Consider the following 21,756-nt stretch of genomic DNA (forward strand, 5'->3'; position numbering starts at 1 on the left):
CATTGGTTAGTTTGCAAAAGAAAAGTACCTGCCAGCAGAAGTCAAACTAAAGGCACAATGCATCTGTGGCACCTGGAGTTGTACCAGAGGGATCCAGCACCAATCTGCAATTTGCTGCAGAGTCAACAATGGCCAAGAAACGTCATGTGTGTGGGCTCCAGAACTGGTATCTGACAATGAAATGGAGATCGGCCCATTTGAGCACGGAATTTGAGACTTCTCCCTGAAGTAAGAGAGACAAAGATGCAAGACACTTTGCTTGGAATTTTTATGTTTTCTTTTTGGACTTCTCTTTCGACTTTGGCTACCCAAAGATGGTGAACTAGAGCAGAAACAACACTGTGACTCTCTTGTGGCCTAGTGATATATCAGGGAACATTAGTGGCAGTGCTCTGAGCTGAGTGTGTTGCCAAGACACCAAAGGCAGACATGTAAATCCATAACCTACATCTGGTTGGAAAATGTGCATCACAACTTAAATGCTGTTGTCTGGGTTTGGAAGGGAACACTTCCAACACACTGTCTCTTTAGAACTTAATAAAACTTCAAAACAGAACTGAAAACGATGGGAAGGGAACTCCAGATCTGGATCCGAGAGTGCAGAAAAAAGGGACCGGACATCAGTGCACAGGGGTGGCTCCTATATGCAGCTGTATGTTGTTAAGTCTGAAGGTGGGATAGAATCACAAAGTGGCCAGAGGTGTCATATGCAGGAGCTACTGGAGAGTTTTTCAGAACCAGTCTGGTGCCCGGGAAGCTTAACAAGGAGAGGAATCTGTGGTTAAGAGTAACCATCAGAAATCTGATTATAAAACATAGTAACAGGTAAACAAAATATTATTTCTTACTGATTACTTGACATGACTGGCTAACATCAGCTAATGAAAACAATATTATTAAACTTTGATTTTGTTCTACGTTTCAACTGTGGACTAGTAAAAGTACCATGGGCACTAATTCAAGCAAGGGAAAAGCCCACTTTTAGCCACAGTTTGATGTGAAATGAATGCTGCAACTACGGTGCTGTTGGCACCTCACAACCCTGTGCTCTGGTGCAACTGCACATGATGCACCATTGATAGCTACACCCCTGCACTTTGCGTACAACAATGTCCCTAGTGTGTTTCAAATGTTCATTTTAAATTATGATTTTATGGAATGGAAACACAGATGTCATTTACTGCTTTACCTTAAATGATGCAATTATTTATTACCCAATGTTGCACTTTTACATGTTCAGTATCAAATGGTCTTCCTTATTACCCCCACCCCTTTACTACTCCTCAACCGCCTGGTAGTAATTTTCCTCCTACAGCCCCTCCCATGTCGTGCCCCTTACCCTTTCATTGATGAGCTGCACACTTCCTACACTTGAAATGTCGACTCTTCTTTCTACAGCTCTATGTTACTTATTGTTCACACTATACAAGATCTCTTTATGTACATACATCACAAAATAAACAAAATAAAAATTTGCAAGCAGGAGTTTCTTATTTTAAATGAGAACTATGGTATGTCAGGAAACAACTTTAAACCAGAATCCAGAATTTAGTACCTGTGAGGAGTGGGATTCTCTTTGTTACATATATATATATATATATATATATATATATATATATATATATACACATATATATGGAAAATGTCACTTACCCAGTGTACATCTGTTCGTGGCATGTAGTGCTGCAGATTCACATGCTATGCATATCCCTTCCGACATCTAGTGTTAGGCTCGGAGTGTTACAAGTTGTTTTTCTTCAAAGAAGTATTTTCAGAGTCACGGGATCGAGTGACTCCTCCTCTCGGTTCCATTGCGCATGAACATCGACTCCATTGTTAGATTGTTTTCCCGCAGAGGGTGAAGAAAGGAGTGATATTTTAGAAATATAAAGAGATGCCAATTCAAATGTAAATGTATATATATATATAGGGAGGGTGCATGTGAATCTGTAGCACTACGTGCCACGAACAGATGTACACTGGGTAAGTGACATTTTCCATTCAGTGGCATGTGTAGCTACAGATACACATGCTATGCATAGACTACAAAGCAGTTAGTCCTCCTAAAAAGCGGTGGCTAGCCTGTAGGAGTTGAAGTTGTTTGGAATAATGTTTTTAAGACAGCTTGGCCTACGGTGGCTTGTTGCTGTGAGAACACATCAACACAGTAGTGTTTTGTAAATGTATGAGGGGTTGACCATGTAGCTGCTTTACATATGTAAACCATTGGTATGTTTCCTAAAAAAAGCATTGTTGCACTTTTCTTTCTTGTAGAATGTGCCTTAGGAGTGATCAAAAGTTGTCTCTTTGCTTTGATATAACATGTTTGTATACATCTAACAATCAATCTTGCTAAACCTTGTTTTGATATAGGATTGCCTGTATGTGGTTGTTGGAAAGCAACAAAAAGTTGCTCTGTTTTCCTAAAATCTTTTGTTCTGTCTATGTAGTGCATAAGAGCTCTTTTGAGATCTATGGTATGAAGAGCTCTTTCTGCCACAGAATCTGGCTGTGGAAAGAAGACTGGCAATTCCACTATTTGAGTGATGTGAAAAGGAGATACTATTTTTGGTAGAAATTTTGGATTTATTCTTAGTACAACCTTGTTTATGCACTTCAAGAGTGAATGCTTGTATTTCGCTAACTCTTCTTAAAAAAGTAACAGTCACAAGGAAGATGACCTTCTGTGTTAAAAATTGAATTTGGCAAGAGTGCATGGGTTCAAAAGGTGGTCCCATGAGTCTGGTAAGTACAATATTTAAATTCCATGATGGAACAGGTGGAGTTCTGGGTAGAATGATGCGTTTTAATCCTTCCATGAAGTCTTTGATAACAGGAACTCTGAATAGAGAAGCATGTTGAATAGTTTGTAAGTATGCAGATATTGCAGTTAGGTGTATTTTAATGGATGAAAAAGCCAAATTTGATTTCTGTAAATGACGTAAATAGCATACAATATCTTGTATAGATGCTGTAAGTGGATCTATGTTTTTAGATTGACAATAGTAGACAAATATTTTCCACTTGTTTGCGTAGCACTGTCTAGTAGTAGGTTTTCGTGCTTGTTTAATTATGTCCATACATTCTGATGGAAGATTTAAATAACCAAATTCTATGACTTCAGGAGTCAAATCGCTAAATTTATAGCATTGGGGTTTGGATGCCTGATTTGACCTTTGTTTTGTGTTACCAAATCTGGTCTGTTTGGGAGTTTGGAGTGAGGTACTACAGCTAGGTCTAGTAGTGTTGTCTATCAAGGCTGGGGTGCCCATATTGGTGCTATGAGTATCATGTTGAGTGACGTTTGACATAATTTGTTGACTATAAATGGAAGGAGTGGGAGAGGGGGGAAATCGTAAGCGAATATCCCTGACTAATTGATCCATACAGCATTGCCCTTGAATAGGGGATGTGGGTGTCTGGATACAAAGTTTTGGCATTTTGTGTTTTCGCTTGTTGCGAATAGATCTATGTCTGGTGTTCCCCACCTTTGAAAGTACTTTTGAAGTACTTGGGAGTGACTCTCCCATTCGTGTGTCTGTTGGTGATTTCTGCTGAGGAGATCTGCCAACTGATTGTCTATCCCTGGAATGTATTGTGCAACTAGATTAATTTTATTGTGAATTGCCAATTTCCAAATTGCTTGGGCTAGAAGGGACAGCTGAGATGAATGTGTCCCTCCCTGTTTGTTGAGATAATACATGGTTGTCATGTTGTCTGTTTTTATGAGAACATTCTTCTGTTTGAGAAGAGGTTGAAATGCTTTTAGGGCAAGGAACCCAGCTAATAATTCTAAGTGGTTTATATGTAGCTGTTTCTGTTTGGCATCCCATTGCCCTTGAATGGTTTGATTGTTTAGGTGAGCTCTCCAACCGATCACTGATGCATCTATTGTAATTATGGTCTGAGGCACAGGGTCTTGAACTCTTCTGACCGCTCCTTCATTAAATTGCTGCAATTCCAACATTGAAGGGACATATGTGTTTGGCGGTCCATCAACACTAGATCTTGATTTGACTGTGTGCTTGTGACCATTGTTGCGCAAGGCACTGTTGTAAGGGCCTCATGTTTAATCTTGCATGTGGGACTATTGTTATGCAAGATGCCATCATTCCTAGAATCTTCATGATAAATCTTACAGATTATTGTTGATTTGGCTGTATGAGTGATATTACATTTTGGAAGCTTGAATCCTTTGTATATTTGGATACGGTAGAGCTAGTTGAGTATTAAGGATAGCACCTAGGTATGGTTGTACTTGTGCTGGTTGAAGGTGTGACTTTTGATAGTTTATAGAAAACCCTAGTGTGTGCAGAGTTTTTATCACATACCGAGTATGTTTTTGGCATTGTGTAAGATTGGTTGATGTTTATTAGCCAATCGTCTAAATATGGAAATGCATGGATGTGCTGTCTTCTTAAGTATGCCGCTACTACTGCTAGACACTTTGTGAACACCCTTGGAGCTGCTGCTATGCCAAATGGCAACACTTCGAATTGGTAGTGTTTTCCTGCTATGACAAACCTGAGGTATTTTCTGTGAGCTGGGTGGATGGGTATGTGGAAATACGCATCCTTGAGGTCTAGAGCAGTCATAAAATCTTGTTTTTGCAGTAGTGGAATAACATCTTGCAGCGTTACCATGTGAAAATCCTCTGAAAGATGTATAGATTGAGGGGCCTGAGGTCTAATATGGGCCTGAGTGTGCCATGTTTTTGGGGAATTAGGAAGTATAGTGAGTATACTCCTGTTCCTTGTTGAGACTGTGGAACTAATTCTATTGATTGCTTTAACAGTAGAGATTGTACTTCTTGTTGTAACAGAACTGTATGTTCGGGGGACAACTTGTGATATTGTGGTGGAATGTTTGGAGGGGTGGATATTAGTTCTAGGCAATAGCCATTTTGGATAACTGATAATACCCAGTTGTCTGTGGTGATATTTTGCCAATGAGAGTGGAACTGCTGTAGTCTTCCCCCTACAGGAGATGTGTGGAGTCGAAGGGAGGGAAGGAAGTCACTGTTTAGGCTGTGATGTTGTTTATTTAGAGGTTTGGAATTTACCTCTATTTCTGTAGTATTGCCCTCTATAGGATCCTCTAAACCCATCTCGTTGATACTGGGTTTGTTGTGATTGCTTTGTTTGGGAGGTGGAAGCCTCTGAGGATTGTGGCTTAAAACCTCCTCGAAACTGTGCCCTGCGAAAGGAGCCTCTATATGGGGTGGTGTATAAAGCACCCATTGCTTTCGCAGTATTGGAGTAATTTTTCAATAGTGGTATTCATTTCTGGGCCAAAGAGGTGCTTTTAATCAAAAGGCATATTAAGTACCTCCTGTTGGATTTCTGGTTTAAAACCAGAGGAGTGTAGCCATGCGTGTCTTCTGATTGTGGCGGCAGTGTTTATACTCCTAGCAGCTGTATCCGCAGCATCAAGGGCGGATCTTATTTGATTATTACTAATCGCTTGCCCCTCTTCTACTACTTGTTGTGCCCTTTTTTGGTGCTCTTTTGGGAAATGCTGTATAATATCCTGCATTTCATCCCAATGGGCCCTATCATACCTGGCTAAGAGTGCTTGAGAATTTGCAATTCTCCACTGATTTGCTGCTTGTGTAGCAACTCTTTTCCCTGCTGCGTCAAATTTCGATTCTCCTTATCAGGAGGTGGTGCATCACCTGAAGACTGACTATTTGCCCTCTTTCTCGCTGCACTGACTACCACTGAGTCAGGAGGGACCTGGTGAGTAATGTAATCTGGGTCCAAAGGTGCAGGCTTATACTTTTTATCAATTCTAGGTGTAATAATCCTAGCTTTCAAAGGCTCGCTAAAAATTTAGTCTGCGTGTTTTACCATGCCTGGTATATTGGGAGACACTGGTACTTTGAATATGTTGAACACAGTGTATTAAATAAGAAATCTTCTTCTAATGGTTGTACTCCATGATAAGCTGCTGCCCTGGATATTACTTGGGTGTATGCAGTGGTATCTTCTGGAGGAGAAGATTTTGATGGGTAAATATCTGGGTCGTTCTCTGGAATGGGATCAGGTTCATAGAGATCCCATGGGTCTGCCGTACCTCCTTGTGAATATAAAGAATATGTTGGAGTAGGCAGTGGTGGTGGGCTTTTTTGAGGTGAGAAAGATAATTGTGGAGATTGAGGAGGAGAAGTATGGAGAGGTAATGGTTTCTCCTTTTGTTTTTGCACCTTTGCTGGTGGCTGTACAGAGTCCAATTCCTCTTGGAAAGCCAACTTTCTTTTTGTCTTTAAAGGAGGTGCAGTGATAATTCTTCCTGTATCCTTATGGATATGTATTCTGGACTGTCTCTCATCCATAACCTGTAAAATTGGTTAAATTTCAGGCTCTTCCTCAGAAGTCTTATGAGATTCTCTCAATTGTTTTGAAAGTCCTTGTATATGAGTATATGAGGATTTTTTCGGTTCAGAAATATATAATTTTTTCGGTCCGGAAGAGGTAGTTGAAGGTCTCGGTTTCGAAGCCGATTGCCGAATTTTCGACTCTGAAGGATGGGCTTTTTTAATGGAGTCGGAAACGGTGCCTTTAACAGGTTTACTCAGCTCCGAAGTAGAGGGAGAAGTGGCCTTTTTCGGCGCCGACCCCGAAGAACGGTGGCCAATAGTCTTTTTTCGGGCCGAACCTTGGCCTTCCAGCAGTGGTGTACCCAAGGCCTTTAAATGTTTTTTGTGTAGGGGCTGGCGTACTCACATGCCAGCCAGCTGTGATGGGTCTGTCGTCTTCTGGCTCTTGTTCGGAGTCTGTGTCTCGGATAGAGACTGCTGTCTGTGCCTGCTCTTCCTCCATGACGTCGAGATGTTTACTGCTTTTCGACGCCATTTCAAGTCTTCGGGCTCTGCGATCTCGGAGGGTTTCTTTGTTCAAAATGATCGACAGGCCTCACAATCCTCCTCCTGATGGTCTGGAGAAAGGCACAAATTACAAACCAAGTGCTGGTCTGTATAGGGGTACTTTGTGTGGCACAGAGGGCAGAATCGGAATGGAGTCCTATCCATCAGGCTTTCCAAGCGGTAGGCCGAACAGGCCTGACTACTGGTTCGATGCTAGATGAGAAACCCGGTCGAAACAATACCAGCGAGTTAGAAGGTTTTCTCTGGTTTTCCGAATCGAAATCTTGGAGTGAAAGGAAACACGTCTGAACCCGACCGCAGAAAGTAAACAATCTAACAATGCCCATGCGAAATGGAACCGAGACTCCGAAAAGACTTCTTCGAGGAAAAACAACTTGTAACACTCCAAGCCCAAAGCCCAACACTAGATGTCGGAAGGGATATGCATAGCATGTGTAACTGCAGCTACACATGCCATCGAACATATATATATATATGTATATATGTTGTTGCCATTTGAATTCCTGCATATTACAACACAAATACATCTTCACAAAAATAGTACAAAGGTCAGACAAAAAAAAACAGACATTGTTGACAGAGCTACATAAAGACTGGTCTTGCACATGTCAGACAGAAGGATTAGGGAATGGACAAGGTGCAGCACGCATTTTAAAAAGTTGATTACAAATGCTGGTATAAAATACAGGAAGTATTCCAAGGATGAACTCTAAGCAGACACATTTCAGCTGATGTACTAGTGAAATATTTAATGAAATGTAAGATGGATACAGGAGTTTAGAGCTGTGTAGTTCACAGAGACCAGCCCAACCAGCCCAACCAATAGTAAAGAAATATAAACGGCAAAGATGGCCACACAACAATTTAGCTATCTTCATCTCAATTGATCAACTGAGACAGTGCAGTAACAAGAGGAAAGAGAGGAGAAAAGGGTTACGGGAAATAGCAATAATGAGACAAATAGCACACCTATTAGTTAAGATTTGTAATGCCCCAGATTTGCATCCTAAGAAGTGTTGTGAAATTATGTGCAAATACCAATATTCACAACTTTACAAAGCAAAACTTGTAATACATGACCTAACACATAATTTACTTTCATTGGTTCTAAATTATCAACTGTAAATAATGAGTTCTAGATTAGGGTGGAAAAAAGATTCATGCAAATGAGATTGCAAACAAACAAAACATACTATTCAGAAATATATTACCTTGGTTAGCAACATGAAGACAACATCACCGTTGTCCTGATCCAGAGTCTTCGCTACTATTTCATACAAACTTACAAACTCATGTGGTGATGCAACTGGGGTGAAGAAGGGAGACAAAAGGTTGCACAGTCTTCTATTCCGAAGAATGGTTTCAAGCATAGGTTTACATTCAGATTTTGTTCCAACTATAAAGACCTAGAAAGAAAAGCCAATGTCACAAAGATATTGTTCTGCCTAGTAGTATAGCTGTTTTAGAGCAGTACAACAGTATTATACACAGTACAAGTAAGAACAACATACACTGGGTGAAGAAAAACAGTAATTAATTTATTTTTAGTCTTCAAATTACTGTTAACATGAGTTTAAAGCAACAATAACACAATTTAAAAAAATAGCACAGCCAAATAGAAAATAAAATACAAGCGCAATTGCACAAATTAAACAGTGACAAGAGGGGCTTGTATTGATGTTACCATTTTAAAAATAGTTAACCTGTTGAACAACATATGATCTTAAAACCCCTACATCTAAGTAACTTAGGTTATTGGCTTTCCATTGCTAACTACTCATGTTACCTGTCAAAATCTATAATGTTCTAGCAATGTATTGTAAGGAGATTACCTTACCCATATAAGTAATAGTATCATGGAAGCTTGTCCTAAAGGTTTCACAAAATTGGTAAAGGTGAACATCTTCTACTTCTACATGCCTGAAACCTCCATGTAGAGACTGGGTTACCCCATGCAAAGACCCAATGTGCTTTCCAACCAGCCCAAGGAAAATTTCTTGAATTTGGTTGTCCGAAAAACCCTATAAACCAGCATCTGAATTTGTCTTGTGCCATGCCAATCTTGGCCACAGCCAATAGGTTTCCCTTAATCCTTGACAACTTATCATCTAAATGGGTGGGAAAATGCAAGTGGAGTCCCATCAATACCTTGGTATACCAAACCAGGCTAAGATGAAAAAGTGACCTACCTTTGGTAGCAATATTTCAGGTAGATACAGAGGCCCTCATTACGAACATGGCGGGTTGGCCCGCCATGCCGGCATTGGCGGCTGAAACCGCGAGCCGGCATGGCGGGCCAACCCGCCATATTCTGAACAGGGTGCGGCCCTCACTCACCGCCAGCCTTCCGCCATCAGGCAGCCTGGCGGTGAGTGGAAACACTATCCACCAGGGTAGCTGCGCTACCTTGCGGATAATGTTCCCATTTCCACCAGCCTTTTCCTGGCGGGTTCACCCGCCAGGGAAAGGCTGGCAGAGGGGGTGCCCGGGGCACCCCTGGGGGCCCCTGCACTTTGCATGGGCAGTGCAGGGGCCCAGGTGCAGTGCCCCGTCGTGCAGGTCCCTGCCCGATTTTCGGGCAGTGATCTGCGCAATGGGTGCAACTGCACCTGCACCTGCCGCACAGTGGCATTGACGGCGGCTCCATGTCAATGTCCCGGCCGGCCCACAGAAATGTTCATAATTTGGCCGGCGGGGTTCCGGGGTCGCTGGCGGTCAGTGTTTTGTCCGCCAGCATGAACACGGCAGTTGTTACCACCGTGTTCATAATGACCACCAGAATCTTCCAGCAGGTTCCTTACCTTCTGAATTACCTTATACATTATCTTTACAGTCTTCAGACTGCCCCAGAAAACATTTTCCTTAGCAATTTCTCTCTAGTGCTGCCTCACAATATGACACCAGAGTATATCAAGTGTCAACCATTATGCTGCCTCAAGTTCCTGCCATGAGATCTGTGCACCATCAAGGCATGCAAACAGAATGAAATTAGGAATTTTATCTCAAAGACACACATCTATCTATACTTAGATCCAAGGTCCTTTAGTTACTACAATTATAAACACCACAACACCATATAAACATCTGTTTTGTGTCCTTATTTATTAGAAAACCTACCATTCTAAGCATTTAACACTAGAAGAGTTTCTAGTTTTCAGTTAAACCAATTATAAAATACCACCAAAGGAAATATTTGAGATTCAGTAGAAACCCTAACACGCCAGATTCAGCTGTGTATCTACTGCTTTGGTGTCTTGTGGTGTCAAATTAGTGTAAGTGCAACTTTTTTCTTTGATGAATGCTCCTGCAATGACTCAGGAGGATCAAGCTAAGCCACTTATTATACCCTTGTAACAAGGTCCACAAGGACCATGGACCCCCAGGACCTACTTTCCATTATGTTTTGGGAGAATGGCTGACCTCGTTGACTGTTTAGTGCATGTTTCTGTATAGTGGTGAGCAGATTCACAGAAGAAAGCTCTGGTATCAGGATTGTTGCAACATGTGGCTGCCTCCAGAATCCATGCTCTCTTGTAAGGTGCATTAACAAACACTTCTATTCCTAGTTTTAAATCAGGATGGCCTGAAAAGCATGCCTATAAGAGATGCTTCCCCACTCATCAAAGGATCAGAAACCATAACATGAACATTTTCAACACCTATGTGCTGGCACAGAGGGAGACAACTGCCTGTAGCACTCAGAAATCTTTAAGATAATGCATAATTTCTTGATAATACACCTCGGAAACAAAGATACTCACTGCTCTATATGTCTGAATGTGTCCAGCAGACAGTGGCGTTTGAGCAAAAACATGTTCATAGACCCAGTGTGAGTTTGCACACCTATATAGAAAACGCTCATGATACAGCCACAGGATCACCAAAATAAATATTCATTCCTTTTGCTTCCATTGCCAAAATTGAGCTAGAAACTTATGGTGCTGAATCAAGTCTTGACACCTGGCATCCTTAACTGTGTAATTCACTGTGACTGCATTTTTTGTAAATATATTATGCTGTGTTCATTCTTTCAACCAAAATGGAAAATGCACTAGAACAGTGGATGCTGCATAGAACACAAACCTAAAGGTATTGTGCAGCTATCACACATGCTCGGTAGGAGCACAGACTCTACTCCACTTTCAAATAAACAATTGCCTATTTGCTTGGTGAATAGCAGTGCTTAGTGCTCATTGTGCTGGCTTTCAAACAAATCTAAAATCTCATAGGCATGGCTCTACAGTGTAAAATAAACTTTATTCATAATATGAAGCGCTCAGGGCTAAGAATTCCTGCAAGTCAAAAAATCAAAGGGAAATTATCATCAGTACATTAGCATTTGGAGTCAGAAAACCATCAGCAATAAAAGTATAAACGGATAGATTGCATACAGTGCTATGGTCAGGATCAGGCCTAGTGGTGTGCTCAAGACAGAGTTGGGATCAGGCCTACAGTGGAGTTCTGAGCTAGGGTTAGGAATTAAGCTAAGTCTAGTGGTTGGGGTTAAGACTAGGGTTTGGCCTGCCATTAAGGATGTTCCATTTTATTATGTCTTATGCATTTGCAATTATAATGTCTGTGCTTGGTAAATATACAACAAAAGACAACATTATGTCATACTATTGTTACTGTAGGGATAGGTTGATAAAATAAGTAGGGCATACTAAACCACTGTTTTTGTTCAGGAGATCTTGGACCCAATATTTTTCCAGAACTATAGTTTTGTGGTTGATATTATGACCCTACCTGGAAATGTCACGTAGAAGGATGTTGTGTAGAAGTTCTCTTTATAACGGAATACACTATGAATATCTTGTTGAGATCATAAAAAGTCTGAGGCACAGCTCAAGGCCCACTGAGAGCAATCTCACATTCCCTCGAAATGTACACCTTGCTTGAGTGGCGTAGGGCCCGATTTAGATCTATATCTTGTGGGACGGTGACAGAGTTCTCTACCCACCGAGACACAGGTCTGCCCGCTCAATTAAAATGCAGGTGGGCGATATTTTGACAACGGTGTAGACTAAACTCTATCTACTGTGGTCAAAATTCACAAACTGACTAAGGATATTTGGCTAAATGTCCACCCGACTAATTTAGATGGGAGGACATATAGCTGTTTTTCAATGCTCGTCACCGCCAGGAAAAACCTAGCAGTAAGGGGCACTGAAAGTGTTCAATATCCCCCTCGCAATGGGAGGAAACTCCCATGACGAGAGAGACATTGTTGCTTTTTTATTTTCAGAAAGAAAATCTCACTTTGGGATTTTCTTTTGAAAATAAGAAAACATTTTCACTTTTACATATGGCTCCATCATGTTTGAAAGGGACATCCAGCAATGTTACAAATGTCATCCAGCAAAGTAACAATGCACTGGTAGCAGCCAAATAGATGGCAGTTACTGTTGAGAGAGCGTAGCTTATATAATCTATATTAACATGAAATGTTTATGAATTAATGTGTGATAATGCCGCATAGAAACTGTAATAGTAAATTTTGCTTAAACGTGCACTTGAAATGTGACCACGGGGAGTGGCCACCGATGTATACGTAGACTAATAATGATGACTAAAATGTTTATGAAATGTTATATTGAATACGTTCTATACCATCTATTAATCATTGTGTTATTGAATCTGTGCTGAAATCCTTGTAGGCCTTAAGTTAGCATGAGCCGAAGCTTAGCTGCTTGGCTCTCATTTTAAATGTATTTTTCCTATCTTGCAGTGTGCTGACTCGCAAACGGACATGGCCCCTTGTTTTCTTCAAACTAGAAGCTGAATATAACCATAGTAGATCCGTTCTCAAGAATCCTTCATTGCTTGTAGAGTGATATTAGAAAAAATGCAACAGTGTACGTTAATGTAATACACAAGGTCATTCAAACCGGTAAAGACAATGGAGCAACTGACCAAAAGATGTGCAAAGAATTACAGAAGGATGAAATCATACCAGACGTGCTACCTCTGAAGACGTCAATCACGAAGACCAATGAGAAGCTTGTAAAATAGTATGGGGTGAAAGGTTAATGACATAATTTGTTTTTCCATTGGATAAAGATAGTGGGGTATAACCAACGACCAATGACATTTTAGGGGAATGTACAACGAAAAAGGGATAAAAACCCATGACACGGGGAGCCATTTAGAATTAGGTAGGGAATGCTATTGATTTTATCCAGAAACTTTGTCACTCTGTTTGGTGACTCATTGGTTTGCTTAAAACCATCCTCGTCCTTAGATTTGCCCATTTTACACTTTACCTCCTTATGAGGGAAGTGCCCATTTTGCCCCAGAGCTGAGTTCTGACTGATGGCGAGTTGACTGATGTCCTGAAGACGAAGACTGAACCTGTGCGCTGACCTAAACCTTGGAGGGTAATTATGACAATGCATTTGTGATTTGTCTGTTTGCTTTTCCTTTCTAGGTACCAACTGCTTACTTTTGACAGAGACCATAGTTAGATGTTTTCCAAATTGATGGTCTAAATTGTTTTGCATTAAGCCCAACATGCTAATGCTAATCAGTGGTTAGGACAGGTGTTCACTAAATTGACGCAAATAGACAAACGACTGAATCTATGCTTTGTTGAACTAACGTGCTAATGACATTCTGCTAAATTGATCTATGTCTACGCCGTGTTATGTTTTGACGTTTGTGATTCTCACCTTAATGAAATCTTATCAAAGTTGCCATATCGTGACTATGCTATTATGTTTCTTGGTTTTGAGATTAACGCATCTGCTTTTAGAATTGTAACCAATAGGGAATAAAACTCTTAAAATTCTACTAAACTGGTGTGGTTATTCATCACTGCAAGGTCATGGTAGTAGCTTTGAATTGATTAATGACTTTGACTAAAGTGAGATGTATTTTTGTGATAAATATTGATGACATTATAGACATATTGATTGACGTATTGATTAGCTATCTCGTCCTAAGGTGTCTCTCAACTGGGTCAAAAGATTCATTGGCCTAAAACGAGTCCTGATGTGTAATAAATTATCATAAAGCGACGCGTTAACAGTTCTGGTAGCAGAGCGACGGTTTGGCCCTTTGGGGCCCTAGGACGGAGAATTATTGTTTAAACTGTTTTTCTGAGATAATGAAAATAGGAGGTATGATGTGTTTCTAAATTCACCATGACTTTCCCGGGATCTCGGAGCCTACCTAAGTGAGTTGGGGATGTTCTCGGCGTTTTAGCATGTTTGGTGCAGGATTTGCGCTTGCTCAGCTTATGCATTTTTGCAGGTGATTTGTGAAGTTTGTGTGTATTTAGGCCAGGTAAATGTTGTTTTAGTAGGAGTAGGCGTACTCCGCAGTATGAGAGTAGGGAAGTCGGCGTACTTCATATGTGTGGCGCTTTCTGCTCAAAATTATCCACGTGGTTGGTTGTTAATGTATGGACCTGTCGTGGTCTAAGACTCCGGAGTATATTGACAAGTGTAGGAGACACTTGGGTTTATGTTGTAATTTGTGCAGTTTAATTAGGTCAATCGGGCGTGGTTGACAAGTCGAGTTTGAGTCAAACTGTATGTGTGAAACCTTCGATAGAGATTTGGCAAGTTCTAAAGTGCACTAGAGCAAATCATTGACAAGTCGAGAGTAGGATTTGCGGGTCGAATTCTGCTTGCGGATGCGGGAAATGAGAAAGAGAGAGTAGCGGCCGAGGCTTCAAGTGAAATCTCTGTAAAGTTCTGAAGCGAATGAGTACCTTTCCTGTAGTAAACCGGCAAATTTGAGTTGTTGTTGTTGTTAACGGAAATCGCAGTAATTTTGCATTAGTTTGGTGTGAATCTAGTGAGGGGCGGACAAGCCGCAAGACTTTGTCAGCTGCAGAGTGTGTGAGTGTGACGTCAGTGGTGCCGTGCTGAGATAGGTCAGTTGCAGAGAGGGGTCGCGCACGGATTTGGCTGCCGTCAGTGAGAGGCAATAGGTTGAGAAAGGTGAGTGAAGAGTGTCCAGGGAATTAAAGTCACTTTCTGATTAAATACAACAAAAGAAAAGACGCAAAGATGAATTTTATCAAAGCTTTTAAGTGCGCTCTGAAAGGAGACGCATACATTATGGCGAGTGAAGGGGAGCCTACACCGCCTGAGGGTACTCCAGCTTATATAGTGATGGAGGAAAAGGGTGCTGCGCCTTGCTTGTGGATGAAAAAGAGGGATGTTTGGCGTTCCCGGAACATGGAACGTTCAATACGAGAGTCCTAGAGAAGTGGATGTTAAGTGTACATAAGCCGCCTCCGAGGCCAGCTCAGTACGAGGCATTAGCAGTCTGGGATTTAATGGCTATCAAACAAAGACAGCAGAAATTCAAAAGGAGAATAAAAAGAGCAGATAATACTTTAGCTGAGGCTAGATGGGACAATGAGAGCAAAATGTGGAGACGAGGAATAGTTGACGGACTCAAATTGTTTCCATCAATAGCACAGGGAGACGAGACGCAGGGGAAGAAAGCCACTTGTTAAACAAGTAAGGACTCTAGTAAGCCTAAAGAGACTAAGAGATCTTGGATAGAAGAAGATGACTCAGACGATAAGGAGTTTCTAAATCAGATATTACACGATCGCCCGCCACCTTATGCAGTAAGCGACAATGTTCCGAGCACTAGTACGGGTCCTGGGAACCAGACGCAGGAGAAGGGTGTTACTGATCCAGCACAGAGTAGTGATACGGGTTTGATACAGAATGGTGTCAGTGTACCCACTGCACCAGACATGCAGATACAGTTGCAACCTCCACCGTAGATACAGTGCTAGAGACTACTACAAATCTGATAGTGCCGCCAGAGCCGATATATACAAAATCAAGGTTAGTGCAGCTTGAGCCAACTCCACAATTGCTGCACCAGCCGCAGCAACACCTGATACCAGGGTACAATCCAGCAGCAGGACCTCCATTAGTACCTGCCCCGGCTTCAGAGAATCAAACTTTTGGAGTCGCTGCTCCACGGGGTTTGGGACCAGGTCAGACACCAGCTGCCATGTCATTGCCAATTACTGTTGGTCCGCCGGGGCCATTGTATGCACAAGGTAAGCCTGGTATGTGTGATCAGGGAGTAATGACCCAGGATGCAATAAGAGGAGGGTCCATGAGAACTCGCCAGTTAATGGCTCCGGGAGAGCAAACGGCCGAAAGACCGAGGTCTTTGTTAGACCTTAGCCCGGTTGAAGCACTGTTGGAGGCGATGAGACAGGCAGGGCTAGGTATGCTAACCCCGCAGTCAATAAGTACAAATGCTTCACATTCACCAATGATGCATACAGGGAATATATCACTGCAAAGTTTTACGGTACAACAGTTAAATGAGTGGTTAGAAAAGACTTATGCTTCACAAAAGACTACAGTAACTGCAGAGAAGCCAGAAAGGTCAGAAAAAGATGAATACCTGAACTTTGTGAGACTGGACGTGGAAGCTGCTGAATTAGTGGAGGGAACAATGGGGGTAAACGATTAGAGTCATATACAGAATCAGAATTTAGATATCTGTGCCCTAAAATCACTAAAGAAGTGGGTAAGGTACATCAGAGGTTGGCGAACCTGGCAGACAAATACCATATCGATATTGAGAATACTAAACATTTGAAAAGAAGCTGCAGATTAGACTTTGACTCAAAGGACTTCGACCACATGAGGTCTGCTGGAATGAAAGCGCATCTAAAAGAAATACTGAAAAGTGCTCAGATTTGGGGAGCCTTAGAAAAAAGGGAAGGCAGATGGGCAGAGAAAAGAGATAAAGAGAAAAGCGATAGTCCGGGATCAAGTAAAGCTAAAGCTTCACTAGATACAGAATCAGTAAAGATGCTACCAATGAGAGAAACAGCTGGTGGGGTTTTAGTCCATGTACCGTGGTCCAGGGGAGACATTCTATCTTTCACAAATGATTATCCCAGGATGAGGGAGAAGCCGATCGAGTGGTATCAGCAAACAGATAGGTTTGTGAAGCTTGCGAAGTGTCTCTGGGAAGACTTCAATACTTTGTTTGAGATCATTGTCCCGCCCGATTTGTGGCTTGAGTGCAAGAGAGGTGTGGACTGGCCGGCACAGGAACTGGCAAGGGATAAATGCAAATGCCGCGTGTTCAACCAGCACAAATGCAGCAGGTACAACAGCAGGTTCCCATGGTACCTAGACAGCAAATGCAATTACCATTAGCTCCAATGGGACAGCAACAGGTAATGCTTCCTCAGCAGGTCACAGGTCAAGTAGTGAGCCAAAATAATACAGTACAGCAATTCCCATTGCGTGGTGAAGATGGAGTGAATGATGAACGGTCAGATGATAGTTCAGACAGTGAAGAATGCAGGCTTGCTGCGTCCCTAGAAGTAGACCAGAGGGGACCCTATGCAGAGGGAAAGGTGATGGGTCACAAGGTTTCCTTCCTGGTTGACACCAGAGCTACACGCTCTACAGTCAGAAGTGCAGAGGTTCCGAAATTGCCACTTTCAGGGCGTACCATAAGAGTGGTAGGAGTAGCAAACCAGTACTTGACAAACCCGATTACATATCCGGTGCACGTTGAGATTGGAAACTTCCAGGGACTGCATAAGTTTGTAGTCTGTGATTCAAGTCCCGTATCTCTATTGGGAAGAGACGTATTGTGTAAGACAAAATGTTCAATTACCTGTTCCAATGATGGAATAGAGGTGCAAACAAACAGTGATGATGAAGGGGATGACGGTCAGTTTTCTGAACTAGAGACTGAAACCACGAATGAGGATTACCCTCTGATAACCTTATTCCCGATGCTTACAGTGACTGACTTACTAGCTGAGGTGCAGGGAACAGTGACAGAGAAAGTGTGAGATTTGACAGGAAAGGAAGTGGGGCTGATAAAAGGAGTGGAACCAGTTAAAGTACAAGTGAAGCCAAATGCAGTGTTTCCCCAGGTGCCGCAGTACCACATGGCACAAGATGTCCTTATTCAGGTGTCGCAGATAATTGCAGATTTTGTGAAACAAAGAGTTCTGAAAGAAGTATTGAGCAGCCCATGTAATTCACCAATAATGGGTCTGAAAAAGCCTTGTGGGAAGGTTCGAATTGTGCAGGATTTGAGGAAAATAAACAAGATTGTGATAAAATGTTGCCCCATAGTGCCGAACCCAGCAGTAATTATGTTTCAGGTTCCGTGTGATGCAGAATGGTTCACCGTTGTGGATTTGTCACAAGTCTTCTTTTCGGTGCCTCTTCATGAGGACAGCCAGTTTTTATTCAGTTTCAAATTCCTGGACAAGGTGTACAGTTGGTGCAGAATTCCTCAAGGGTTTTCTGAGTCACCGTCCATCTTCAATCAGATATATTGAAGAAGGATTTAGAGTCACTAGAATTGCCTTTTAGTTCGACTCTAGTGAACCATTTGGGAAAGAACGGACATAAAGTGTCCCCGAAGAAGCTGCAGTATTGTCAGAAAGAGGTGAAATACTTGGGACATTTGATTGAGAAAGGGTCCAGGAGAATATCAAAGGAAAGGGTGACAGCCATACTACAGATGAACCCACCGACAACAAAGAGATGTAAGGATGTTTTTGGGAATGGTGGGTTACTGTTGCCAGTGGATACCCAACTTCTCAATTATCTCTAAACCATTGAGTAAGCTGACAGGCAAAGAGACTAAGGATGAACCGTATACCATAACCCTATCCAAGGAAGAGCTTGAGTCATTCATGGAATTGAGAGAGTGCATGTGCAGGGCACCAGCTTTGGGTATGCCTGATTACACAAATCCTTTTCTACTGTTTTGTCATGAACGTGATGCTTGTTCTTTGTCTGTCTTGACACAGGTCCATGGAGGTGCAAACCGCCCTGTAGCATATTTTTCAGCTACTCTGGACCCCGTTGCAGTAGCCTTACCGGGTTGTTTGCGCGCAGTAGCAGCAGTTGGTCAAAGCCTCACACAGTGTGAATGCATAGTGATGGGACATCCCCTAACAGTAATGGTTCCACATTCAGTTGAAATTTTGTTGACTAGAACTAAAACCCAGCACATGACAAATGCTCGACTTACCCGATATGAGACAATTATTTGGGGGTCATCAAATGTCTCCTTGAAGCGATGTACTGTATTAAACCCAGCAACTCTACTTCCTGTTGAAAATACTGAAATTAATAATGAAGAGGAAGTGCAGCATGATTGTCTTGAGGTAAACGAACTATGTACCAAACCCCGACCTGACATAGAAGATACGCAGTTAAAAGAAAAGGACTGCATTATGTTTGCTGATGGATCCTGTTTGAGAGACTCAGTTGGAATACTGAGAGCTGGTTATGCAGTATGTACCATAGCTGGCATTATAGAAGCATCCTGGCTCGAAAGAGTGTATTCTGCTCAAGTGGCTGAGTTAATTGCCCTTACTAAGGCATGCCAAGCAGCTGAAAATTTTAAAGTCACCATCTATACTGACAGCAGATACGGATTTGGCATTGTACATGATTTCGGCCAATTGTGGTCGCAAAGAGGTTTCATGACCTCTTCTGGCTCACCAGTTAAAAATGGCGAACAAATTAAGGATTTGTTACATGCGATTCAGTTACCTCTTGAAATTGCTGTGGTGAAATGCAGTGCTCACGTTAAATCACAAGATTTTGTGTCAATGGGAAACGACTATGCAGATCAAGTCGCAAGGTTTTGCGCATTGAACTGTATATCGTTTAAGGACCGCTGGGAATTGTTACCGCAAACTGAAAATGAAACATGCTTGAACTTTGCATTAAGGGTGGTTGATACACTAGACGAGCTAAAATTACTACAGGGTCATGCTAGCAGAGAGGAGAAATGCTCCTGGCAGAGAATGCAATGTGTACAGAGAGCTGACGACTTATGGGTCTCAGAGGAGGGGAAGCTGGTTTTGCCAAACTGTCTCTTGTCACAATTTGCTAGGCTTTATCATGGACAGGCACATCTTGGGAGGGATGCAATGATCAGATTGTTCAAAATTGACTGGTTTAATCCGAAATTCAGACATGCTGTAGAGGTTACCTGTCACAGGTGCATCATTTGTCAACAGATAAATGCGGGAAAAGGGACTGTGGTGACTATGAGCCACATAGGGAGAGCTGGAGGTCCATCTGGCAAGATGCAAATGGATTTTATTGAAATGCCAGTGTGTGGAGGATTGAAGTACGTGTTGGTGATTGTGTGTGTTTTCAGTCATTGGATTGAAGCTTACCCAACACGTAGGGATGACAGTCTCATTAGTTGCAAAGCTGTTGCTTAGAGAGCTAATACCCAGGTTCGGTTTTCCGGTCTCTTTAGAATCAGATAGGGGCAGACACTTCGACAATAAGGTTATTAAGCTCTTGTGTGCTGCATTGGACATTGAACAAAAACTGCATTGTAGTTACCGCCCTGAGGCATCAGGATTAGTAGAACAGATGAATGGTACCCTGAAGTCGAGAATAGCAAAAATGTGCGCAGCTACCAATATGAAATGACCAGATGCATTGCCCTTAGTATTGATGTCAATGAGAAACACCCCTGAAAAGAAGACAGGACTATCACCCCATTAAATCCTCATGGGCAGAGCTATGAGGCTGCCCGCAGTACCTGCAAATGCTCTTGTGAATATCACGGATGATATGGTGTTGGACTACTGCAAAGGTTTGGCTGATCTGGTTTGCTCGTATTCCCACTAGGTGGAGGCCAACACATTGCCACCAATCAGTGATCCAGGTCACAACCTGCAAGCCGGTGACTGGGTGGTTGTCAAGAAGCACATGAGAAAGTCGTGTTTGGAACCGTGCTGGAAGGGGCCATATCAAGTAATACTGACGACAACCACTGCTGTGAAATGTGAAGGCGTTCCGAACTGGATACATGCCAGTCACACAAAGAAGGTAACATGTCCGACTGATGAGGAATTTGAAGTCTCCGACTCAGCAACTACAGAGAAGGAAGTTTCAGGGCCAGAGAATGGCTAAAGGGGAACTGAAACTGCAGGAGAACCCACTGAGGACGGCTCAGTCCCTCAAACAGTAAACAAGCTCGGGAGAGGAGACAGTGAGCCTATCTCAGTAGAGGCAACAGGAGAACTAAGTCAAGGAGAGGTTCTCCCAGAAGTAGACGGATATGGGTTAGAGCTTGAACCTGTTACAGACCCAGAAGAAGAAGAAGGGGAAATAGTAGAGAGAGATCAAAGCACACCGGCATCCCCTGAACCAGTTGCAGGTCCGTCAAGAGAAAACACCATAGCACAAGAGGAGGGTGCTGTTCAGCATCCTGAAAAGTCAAGCAGGAGGAAAACGCATAAGGGCGATAACTGGCCAAGAAAACAAGTTGACAAAGAAAGGGTTGTGCCAGGTGAAACAATAGCAGAAGAAACTGATACATCCAGAGTAGAGGATTTAAGTGAAGTAGAATTACAAAGTGAACGCAGGTTGAAAAGAAAAAGAACCGCAAATAGAAGGTACGCAAGTCCTGAATGGGCATATGCACCGACATCTGAATTGCAACAAGAATTCCTAGTGTTCTGTTTTGATCGAGAAGTATCAGGCCAATACTACGGCCCCTGAAATCAATCAGAGAAAGAGACTGTGTTAAAACTGAAATTGAAAAGGAAAATTGAAAGCTGAAAAGTTGAGAAAGAGACTTATAAATTACCGGATGTGACACTGATAACCTGAATTGACTTTGAAGCCCGATTATGACAAGCTGCTAACCTGATTGACAAAAGGGTCCTGGAGTGAGTGAAACGCTGTAAATATACGCAGAGAGAAAGAGACTTTCCATCGAAAGAGAGAAAAAAAAAAAGGGGCTTTTAAATTGTCCTCAAGTTGATTGTTTTGCTTTGAGTTATTTTGCTATCTGATTCTTTACAGACCATGGCTTCTAATAGAGGTAGTAACAAAAAGGGTAAAGTGTGTGGTTGGTTA

The 21,756-nt window shown here is 42.1% G+C and overlaps 1 protein-coding gene across 2 annotated transcripts in view; it reads right to left on the minus strand.

Moving 5' to 3' along the window:
- Positions 1-21,756, minus strand: part of EPG5 (ectopic P-granules 5 autophagy tethering factor) — a 568,130-nt gene that overhangs the window by 211,827 nt on the left and 334,547 nt on the right. For both annotated transcript variants that reach the window (XM_069218853.1, XM_069218854.1), the window contains exon 30: positions 8,098-8,292. In XM_069218853.1, the coding sequence (XP_069074954.1) occupies positions 8,098-8,292 (195 nt within the window). The remainder of the gene's footprint in view (positions 1-8,097; positions 8,293-21,756) is intronic.

The sequence above is a fragment of the Pleurodeles waltl genome, chromosome 1_1 (genome assembly GCF_031143425.1).
Source record: "Pleurodeles waltl isolate 20211129_DDA chromosome 1_1, aPleWal1.hap1.20221129, whole genome shotgun sequence".
In the NCBI taxonomy this organism is placed as follows: domain Eukaryota; kingdom Metazoa; phylum Chordata; class Amphibia; order Caudata; family Salamandridae; genus Pleurodeles; species Pleurodeles waltl.